Source organism: Phascolarctos cinereus, unplaced genomic scaffold, assembly GCF_003287225.1.
Source record: "Phascolarctos cinereus isolate Bilbo 61053 unplaced genomic scaffold, phaCin_HiC Scaffold_5;HRSCAF=322, whole genome shotgun sequence".
Lineage (NCBI taxonomy): Eukaryota > Metazoa > Chordata > Mammalia > Diprotodontia > Phascolarctidae > Phascolarctos > Phascolarctos cinereus.
Genome location: NW_027555958.1, coordinates 471,348,790 through 471,359,491, shown reverse-complemented (window position 1 = coordinate 471,359,491; position 10,702 = coordinate 471,348,790). Strand labels below are relative to the sequence as shown.

Genomic DNA, 10,702 nt, shown 5'->3' with positions numbered 1-10,702 from the left:
GGAAACAACAGTTTGAATAAAAGCATGTGTTGAGATGAGCTTAAGGGAAAGATATTTTTAAAAGCCTCTGGCACTTCTAAATCTTTAAAAGGGGCAGGGGTAATTTCCTTGTCAAAAGTTATCCAGTACCACTCAACCTCTGGTAGTTAGCTCATAGCCTGGCTCATATTAGGGGCTTAATAAAGACTCATTGACTTGAATTGAAGTCCATGGTGCTTTGTACTTAGAAGGCAGTTGATGTTTGTTGCAATTAACTGAGAACTAGCTACTTTACAGATATGGAGTGAAATCTAAATGGACTCAATGAATGGATTCAATAAATACCAAACAAGATTTAAGGGGCTCACCTTCTCTATGGTTTCATTGAGCAGCTTTTTTTCATAAAACCCAGGAAGAGGAAATTAAACACAATGGATGAACTACATTCAACTCCTTAGAAAAAAACAACTATTCTTTTGTTCCCTGGTGAGAAAGAGCCAATATAATTTATCCAGATGTTTGTGCTACAGTTGATACAAATGAAATTATCTGCTCTAATTCCAGTTCAGAGAAATTAAGGATTTCTGGAGAAATCCAGAAGAGAAGGAAACAAAATCACCAGAGAGAATAGATTTTCTTTTGGGATTGGTGAATACTTAGATGATAGCTCAGCAGGGAGGTCCCTACTTTGAGATGGGGCTTGAAATCTGAAAAGGTCTGTGGTCTACAGTGTAGATTGTAGATTATGGAAGGTGAAGGTTGATTTTGGGAATTAGATGTAATTTGGGTTTTCATGGCTAGGTCAGTCCATGTGAGGCCTTGGAGGAGCTTCAGTTGTATGCCATTTAGACATGATGATGTTTGCATAGAGTACAGACAGCATGGGAAGAAAGATACCGATACAGCATATGATGACGGTAAGTGAGGAAGAGGGAACACAAAGGGGAAGCACCCCAACCTGCCAAAGGCAGCAACGGTTCAACTCATGACATCCCTGAGTGGGGTACAAGGGGATAAGGAAGGATGCCTGGAAGGATGAATGCTACTAGACAACACTGGGGTCTCTCTCCTCTAGGAGTCAGTGATCCTGGGGAACTTCTCTGGCACACTCAACTGAACTGGAGGAACTATCTCCAGTCAAACTTCCCATGCCTTTGCAGGTGCTGGGATCCATCTTTGTTCTCATAGCAGATAAGGGGCAGTCAGACATTAAGCTGTAGTAAGAAGACTGTACCTCTTCACTGTCATACCTTCTCATTTCACTTTGAGATGAGTCAACAGGACAGATTCTGGCCAATATTTCAGAGATTCCAGGACATAGTGTCAGTCCAGGGCTTGCCGGGAATCTGGATTTATTTTCATTAGGCCTAAGATCATCAGAGACCTCTCCCCCTCACTAGGCAATGGTCCAACTCTCAGGGTATGTACAGAAGTAGTTTGGTCTCCAAGAGGACATTGAAATTGAGAGATCTCTAGGGTGACCCATATCCAAACCCAATAAGATCTAACCAGAAAAGAAGCCCCCTCAGAAATGCTGCTTCTGGCAGAATGATATAAACTTTGGTCAAGAAAAGGGGCTTAGGGTTGTCTTAGAATTAGAATTATGCATATGTCTTATATCCCCCATTTGATAAGAAGCTAGTAGATTATAAAGTCAGGGACTGTCTCATTTATTTTTGTTATCTCTAACAGCACCTAGCACAATAGGCATACAAATATTTGTAAAGGAACAACAAAACAAAGAGAGAGGGAGGAAAGAAGGAGGGAAGGAAGGGAGGGAGGGAACAAAAGAAGAAAAGGAGAGAAGGAAGGAAGAAAGGGATGCAAAAGGAAGGATGAATGGAAGGAAGACTAATGGATGAATGGAAGGAAGGGAGGGAGGAACAAAGGAAGGGAAAACTATATTGAACTAGAGTTAACAATTATTTCCCTGAAAAAATAATATGGCTGGGGCAAGTTTCAGATGAGTATTAATAGATCCTTGTTATATGTATGCGAATACCATGTTTTTTATTAAACTGTTAACATGTGTGTGTGTGTGTGTGTGTGTGTGTGCGTGCGTGTGTGTGTGGTAGCTAGGTGATACAGAGTGTGGGACCTGGAGCCAGGTAGACTTAAGTCCAAATCTAGCCTTAAACAGTTAGCAGCTAGGTGACCCTGGTCAAGTCATTCAACTTCAGTTTGGCTTAGTTTCCTTTAACTGTAAAATGGGTATAATAATATCACTTATCTCCCAGGGTGGTTGTGAGGATTAAATCAATTAATATTTGTAAAGTGCTTTGCAAACCTTAAAGTGCTATATAAATGCCAATTATTATTACTATTATTATTATGGTACATATGCTTATGGATACTTTTTCTGCAAATGCACTAGCCAAATAAGCAAGTATTTATGGGGGAGGAATACTTCCGGACCAGAAGACGGGTGGTCATTTTGCCCAAAACCAATTGATTCAGTTTGTCCTCTGAGAAGCAGCCTGGGGTTCTATGATTTCATCAGTCTGGGCATCAAATTCCATGAAACAACTAGTGACCTCAGAGATGAACCTGAGGGATTGCCTGAGGCCCTGAGAGTTTCAGTGACTTGTTTCCAAACATAGAGCAGCATTTGAACCCAGGACTTCCTGACTTGCCCCACAGTATTCTCTCCATCCTACCATGCTGCCCCTGTTGAAAACAATACTAAGTTAAAAAAAAGTAGCCTGTACAATTCTGATCTATGCAGAGCGGAGAGGATGACATTTTTTTCTTGGTTCAGGCTTATACCACCCATAACTCCTAGCTGATAAAAAGAATGACCTATCAGTGCAGTGCTGTCTATTTCACTGCTGCTGATTTCATCATCTATAATTATTGAGTTATTGCCACTGTCAGAATAAGGCAATGAGCTCAAAAAAATGGTCTGTAGCACAAGACAGACTGGGGCTCGTGAAGACATGCATGGCTTCAGAGATAACACCCATATTTGCAACTGCCCACGATCCAGCTCCACTCTCAAGGAGCTACCACAAAGTATGTGATCTGAGGGTCCCACTCCTTGGGCTGTACTTTTGAAATGTACAAAAAGAAACCCCGAAGTTGGACCCAGCCAATGTCTTTCTTCAAAGCTTTGCTCCTGTCCCTCCAGCAGAATTGCTTCCAGTGTAAATGATGGGAACTGGATTCAAGATAAGGTTGACCCAAGGCTGGGATATTTGCCTGGACTTTTACCAGAAGTCTCTGAAGGCTTCAAATTTACCCTTTCCCTGAAATGTATTCCTTTCCTAAAATCTGTGAAAATGTTCACGAGTGAGCCTTGTACATTTTGCATAGTCAGGCTGAGCCTTCCTAAGGTTCTTTCTGGCTAATGTTTTCAAAAATACTACTGGATACTGCAAGTGGTTATAGGAAATGCTCGTAAAATGAGTTCAGTCTAGTAGCCTAGCAGTCAACTGGGAATCTTTGGAAAGCCCCACCAATGGGATAGGAACAAGCACATTTAAACAGAAGTGGACCTAAAGCAGAACCTGTTCCTTATTTCAGAACTCTTGTCTACCACCATAGTATGGCACACTCATTAGAGGCACAGTTAGGTGGAGCCCATGTGGGGCCGTGGGTAGAACACGTTATTCTATCTTCCTTACTTCCCCCTCCCCACTGGGCTCCAACTGGAAGTCGGGGCTCACTTAGAGAGTGCTAGAACAAGTTCAACAAAGTGTATGTGTGGGTGAGAGGGGGATCCTCCTTTTTTCCCCGCAGGACCAGAAGGAGAGACATTTACTGCTTCGGCAGCATTGATCCCTTAGCTAAGCACCAACTGTGTACAGGCAGCTTCCTAGACAAAAGTCCAGCTACACCAAAGAAATTCTGCCCATGAATTTCAGTAAATGTAAGCAAAGCACAGCTGCTTCTTATTAAATAACTAATGGAGGGGAAAACTGGGAGTCTTCAGCAAGGTTTAGCCTTGGGAAGGTAAATTCTTTGCAAAATTTTAAGTCAGAAAGGAGAACCCACAGGGTAGCTCTCAATTACATCTTTACATCACTCATTCAATGATCCTTGTCACTCTCCCCACCCCCAACTCAATTAATCCCAGGGGCTTCACTGGAGCAAACTTCCAGGACTAAATAGAAAAGCTTGGAAAGCCTTCACGATCTTGCCCCTTCTCCCCACATTCTGTCGGATCCAGGGACACTGGCCTCCTGGCTGTTCCCCAGCTGCCTCCCCTCTTCTGGAATGCTCTCCCACCTGCGCAATCCCTCCGCCTCTGCACCAGTGGCTTCCCTCTGGAATTCTTTCTAGCTCCTCTGCCTTTATCTCATGGGCACTCCGTTACTTCCACGTTGTCATTCCCTTTAACATGTGAGCTCCACAAGGGCAAGGGCCCAGAGCTTAGAAAGGTGTCTGGCTCCTAGGAAACACTCACAAAATGCTTGTTGACTAAATTCCCATGATGTACAGAGAGAACTATAGCACTGCTGGAGGTGACACAGAACTGAAATAAAACAGTCTTCACGCTTAGGGATCTAACAGTCTGGAAAGGGATCTAGACAAAAGTGTGAACAACTATCACTGTTGTCCAGTCATTTTTCAGTCGTGTCCGACTCTTTGCAACCCAAGTTGGGGTTTTCTTGGCAAAGATACTGGAGTGGTTGGCCATTTTCTTCCCCAGCTCATTGTAAAGATGAGGAAACTGAGGCAAACAGGGTGAAGTGACTTGCCCAGGGTCACACAGCTTCTAAATGCCTGAGGCAGGATTTGAACTCATGGAGAAGAGTCTTCCTGACTCCAGGCCCTGCACTCTATGTATTATGGCTCCACCTGCCTGCCCCAACCATTTTATGATAAGGGCATTAAAGAGTCACAGCCCCAAGTGCTGTTGGCCGAGGGGGTGAGGAGTGGGGTTGCTCTCTCTTGCTGGTCTCCTGGTGAGAATTTTTTCTGTTCTCTACTCTTTAGGGCAGTGGTGGGGAGGAGGACTAGTTGTATTCTGCTCTGGTCTTTCGTCTTATCAGTGATCATTCTTTCTGGAAGACTCCATCAGGAGCACAGAGATCACCATGTTCATTTATATCATTGCTGTTAAAATTCTGATTGATAAAGATGCATATCTTTAACCACATCCTCTGGCATAAATTTTCAGTCAATAATGAATTTTTAAAAATCATAATGAAATACATGTGAGAGCGATGCTCAATAGAGTGAATGTTATTAACTCTCCCATCTATAGGTGTATGGATACATATATGTAGGTGTGTATCAATATCTATATGGGTCTCAAAGTAATCTTAGTCCAGGTGACTAAGATGTCAAAGTATATAGTGACTAGTGTGTGAAAAGACAGACTGTACTGTGACTTTTACAAAAATCAAAATGTTTTATAAGCCTTGTACCCAGTTCCAAAAACCTGTTTGGCTTCTAATGGCTTGTTAAATCACCACAAGCCCCATCCTATACACCAGGGTTTCTGTTCTCCCTCCTTATTCTTCCCACCCCCTCCACACCATCCTCACTCTATTCTTGCTGAATTTACTAGTCTCACAAATGTAGAATCTGTCTGCCACAGACACTACCAGAGCCCCCTCAGAGACCTGGATTCTAATTAAAACCAACTCCAAAGAGGTAGAATCTACTTGCTTCTTCAGTATTCCCATGGCCTGCTTTAAACTAGGCCCTCCTTGATTATTATATTTTTGGATCTTGGAATGTTCCAGAGCTTACTCTTATGGCTGTTTACCAGGTAGTGCAATCAGGTACTCACTGAAAAATCGACCCACCATCCCACTGACAGTGCTCAGCTACGTAGTCAACCCAATTTTTCTAAACTCATGAGTAACCTTTCCCAATCCCAACTGAACCATCTTGTCACTCTTCTTTCTCCTTGGCTGCCTTTTCCAATGTGCAATATTCACTAAGAAGCTGTTTAATGAACTGCATGAGAGCAGTTTTTTTTTTAATTTTCCACTGGGTTAATACCATTTTTCTTCTTCTTCCTACTTCAAAAAGAGAAGATTAACTCAAGGCACTGGCCAAAGGCTTGAATGTTGGTATACTAGCAACAGTAGAGGTGTTGGCCGGAATGACACAGTGCTGGCGAGGACTGAACAGGGACCCTTTGGGACCCTTTTGCAGGCCTGGAACCAGTGGTGGTATCTGCCAGTGATATTTATAAGAAGCTCCAAAGGGCCATGTGAGAAGGCCATAAGGTCCCTTTCTGACCCTTTTCTCCACTCTACCTTTCTTTGTCATACTTTGTTTGCCTACCAATGAGGCCATATTTGTGAGTTCATTTTTTTTTTTGGTAGAAAGGATTCTATGAGGTCAACAAGGGTCACTGATAACATGATTGTAGAGATTCCACAAAATAATGACAATTCATTTTATTTGGCTCTGGGTGTAAGGGTATGAGTTGTAGCAAGGAAAATTAAGCTCAGGAGCACATATCACAACAGAAACCGCCACTTAATTGTGATGCAGATCTAGTTAGCTCCTCACAGGAACCTCTGCCAGTAGGCCACCATCTTAATTTTGTGGTCCTCACTAACCCTATACACTCTGTGTACCATCCCCCTGTGACACTGGGTAACAGCTCAAATGGGCATCGGCCAGAGAGGGAACACCCATTTACTGCTGCAGGAGGACTGTTTTAGAACTGACTCCTCACAGTTAGGCCAGGTGACAGCTTCTCTTGCCAAGAAATACCATTTCAGCTCTTGGGAGAGTAACTTATTTTAATAGACCCTACAAAAATACATATTCTCATTGGACGTAGGAAAACAGTTCATTTACAAATAGCGTCCTCAGAGCTGTGGTGACAGTATGCAATGGGCCTGTGAGAATGCACATGCTGCATGAAACAGCAGCTTGGAAAGTCAACGGGGATCTCAGGTTGCTCCTAAAGAGCCATGCTGACACAAGAAGGAATGTGGACATGGCAAATTCTGCAGGCTTGTCCTGGAATTCCCAAAGGGGGCATCTTAAATAAATGGATGAGTGAAAACACAAAGAAATATTAAAAAGGATTATAAAATGGACTGTTTTTCCATCACTTGTACTACAAAATGTCTATAATTTAAAAATCCCCAAACTCTCTGATCAGCCTGCCTTTCTCTCTGTCAGGGGTAATGGAACACCAGTGTTCCATACCATTACTTCAGGAGGAAGAAAATAAAAACACTTAAATACTTGGACCAGTAGCAGTTGAGATGAATTTGGGATTGTCTCTAGCCCTGGTCAAAAGGTAATCTCTGAGATGAATCTTACAGGAGACCACAGCTCTGGGATAACACATGTGAAGTTTATGTTTAACATTAGAGTTCAAATATAGCTCCCACCAATGGCTCTCTGCTAAACAGTCCTCAGGGGTGAAGCTTATCAATCCCCAAAGCGCATTAAAATGACTGAAAAGTAGCAAAATCCGTTGATGTAACACGCGAGGAAATTCTACATCAATAGCAAAATGAATCACAGGGGCTACTTTTTATAATTAGAGAAACCTGAAACAAACAAAGCGACTTTCCTGCCACCCATCACTCACTGCTTATATTTGTGGAGAATCATGTCCATCTCCATTTTTTTTTGTCCATTTCCCAACTTTGCATGTATTGTACTCAGCAGAAGGCATTGAGCAAGTTTAATTAATTTTGTACTGACTCTTTATATTCAGGTCCCAGAGATGAAAGGCTATTTTATGAAACATTTCACTCTGTATGGTGAGAATTTAGCAATGAATATGGAACCAAATATAAACACTGTATACCATATGTACAGTTACTTTCATAAGGCATTATCATGTATTTTATTGAAAAAGATTCAACATAGTAAAGTCTTATTTGAAGATATATTTTCTTTCTCAATCCGAGGTGTTTAGTTTATGAAAATATCATTTTTATCTATATTCTTTTTGAATATATGCCAACATATAACTTGTGCTAGAAATATTTTATGGGAATTACAATTCTTTATATCTGTATTTTCTATAGAAAGGCATATACAATTTTGAGGCAGTGTTTCTGATGGAGAGCGGAATTCTTAAAGAGCTTGTGTGTGCTTCCGTGCTCTGAAATCATAGGAAATCCACTTGGAGAAGAAACTAATTTGATAAAAAAAAAAAAACCAAAATGAAATGAAACCCATCCCCGCGCACCAGTGCCCAGCCAGAGGCTGACAATGAGAACTAAAACATCACCACATGAACGTCATATTTATAGAGTGACCATTTTTAAGGAGGATCAGTACTGACATACAGTAGTATACATTTGGCGCTAATGTTTGCCATTGGTCCAGCAATTGGCAAAAATGTTTTCCTATGTATAAATGTATCTTTGAACATTAGGTCTGATTAGACGAATCTTCACTATTTATAAAAAATATTTAGACAGTAAGCTCACGCTGAATAACTAGGTCAACTGTGTTCTGGAAACTCTTCAGGAGTAAGACCGCTTTCTCATGCTCCATATGCACGAAGCTGTGGCCGTTTGCCTGGAAACACACAAATGAAACAGCAGAATCAGCACCGAGGAGTAAGTTGCTGCTCTCCATTATTTCCCAAAACAACAAAAGTCAAGCCAGAATCAACACAATATTTTGTCACGGAAGAAGCTGACTTTTTAAGCCTGTCCTGAGATATTAGCTCAAATATGAGGACATGCAAATGATCTGGGTTTCACTGAGGGAACTTTAGCACCACTAATATCTTCTTCACAGTACTCCAAGTTGTACAAATCATTAATGCAGCTGTGGTGTCCACATATACATGGAGGGTTTAGACAAGAGGTGCTGCCCTGTCTGGCATCTGGAGGAGTAGGGGGAGGGGGAGCGTTGCCCACCTGGGGTTGTACTGATGAGACACGACACATCACAGCGACCAGATCTTTTATCTGGGCACATGCAGAGAAGCTGTTTATCTCAACTGAAGACGCTGTTGTTTGTATCCAGGGCATATGAGAACAGAGCTCAAATTCTGACTTTTGGATTTATAGGTCAATGACTGGTTTCAGCTAGGTTTACTGGGAGTCCTGGCTACTGGCTTGTATCCCTATGACATTAAATATCATTTTGATTACTTCAGGTCATGTTGTGAAGGAACAGGACTGATTCCAATCATGTATTTCATATAGGATTGCTTTTGTCATCAGCCTACAGCAGGGTACCTCTCACAAATATTGGTCACACAGGATCTCACTGACATGAAAATTACAGAGAAAAAACAATATTATTTAACTATGTTGGAAAAACTCGCTGTCTGAAAGTCAAAGTTTTCATTGTATTTGTTCATAGCCTTGGTCAATTTAGATTAACAGATGCTTATTTTGATTAAAGAAATCAGTCACACTGGTGTTTGGCTTTTGATAGAACTCTGCCCTGACTCTGTTATTTGGACAGGAGATAACTGTCCATTTGCTCCACAGAAACTAAACTGAATAAATGTGAGCTCCTGAATGTCAAATTTGGTGAATAATTCTGAAACCCCCCCAGGTTAGGGTCATATTTAAAGGGTGTAGTCTTCAACAAATTTCATTTATTACTAATGAAGTTGATGAGTTACAATTCAATTTTAAAGCTAGTTTTTATAAGTGCCTTCTCTATGGAGAGTACAGTCTAGATAAGCTTTAATGGATCTTGTAGTCTAATAGGTGATATCAACCAATCCTATATTCAATATTCTGTTTCTGTCAGTCAACAAGTATTTAAGTGTCTGCTAAGTGCCAGACACAATTCTAAGCACTAGGGATACAAAGATGGGCTTAAAAAAATCCTAGTCCTGGTTCTTAAGAGACTTGTGGTCTAATAAGGGTGAAAATACGCAAACAACTATGTACACACAAGATAGATGCAAGATAAATCAGGGATAGTCAATGAAGGGAAGGTCCTAGTATTAAGGGGGGGGGAATCAGGAAAGGCTTTTTAGAGATGATGGGATTTTAGCTGGTTCTTGAAGGAAGCCAGGAAGTAGAAATGAAAGTTCCAAGCATGAAGTGAAAATACATGGAGTTCAGACATGGAATGTCTTATGTGAAGAACATTCAGGGGGCAAGTGTCACTAGAGCATAAAGTATGCAAAGTGGACTGGGGGAAGGGTGATGGATAAGAAAAAGAGGAAGGGGACGGATCATGAAGGGCTTTAAATGCCAAAAAGAGTATTTTGTATTTGATCCTAGAGCTAACAGGGAATCACTTAAATTCGCTGAATGGGAGTGTGGGAGACATGGTCAGATCCACACTTGAGGAAGATCAGTTAGTGGAGGTAAGCATTGCCTGGATTGGGAAAAGATGTGACTGGGAGACCCAACAGCAGACTGTTGAAATAATATAGACAAGAGGTGATGGAACACCTGGAACTAGGGGGTGATAGTGCAGAAGGAGTATATAAGAGATGTTGGAAAGGTAGAATCAACGGGATTCAGTAATTGATTGACTGTGGAAGGAGGAAGGAAAAGAAGGAGAGAGAGAGAGAGAGAGAGAGAGAGAGAGAGAGAGAGAGAGAGAGAGAGAGAGAGAGAGAGAGAGAGAGAGAGAGAGAGAGAGAGTCAAGGATGATACCTAGACTGAGAGCCTGGGTAACTAGAAGGGTGGTGGTACCCTTGATAGTAATAGGAAAGTGAGAAAGAGGGAAGAGTTTTCGAGGAAAGATAATGAGTTCCTTTTTGGACATGCTGAATTTAAGAAATGAACAAGACATCCAGTTTGAGACTTACATTAGAGAATTGGCAGTGTAAGACTGGACGTCAGAGAAGAAATTAGG

The 10,702-nt window shown here is 41.5% G+C and overlaps 1 protein-coding gene across 1 annotated transcript in view; it reads right to left on the bottom strand.

The window, feature by feature from the left end:
• Nucleotides 1-5,502: 5,502 nt before the first annotated feature.
• The window catches only part of LRRC7 (leucine rich repeat containing 7), a 588,365-nt gene continuing 583,165 nt past the window's right edge, over nt 5,503-10,702 (bottom strand). Inside the window, 1 exon segment of the mRNA XM_020993127.2 lies at nt 5,503-8,439. Within this exon segment, the coding sequence (XP_020848786.1) occupies nt 8,332-8,439 (108 nt within the window). The 3' untranslated portion in view covers nt 5,503-8,331.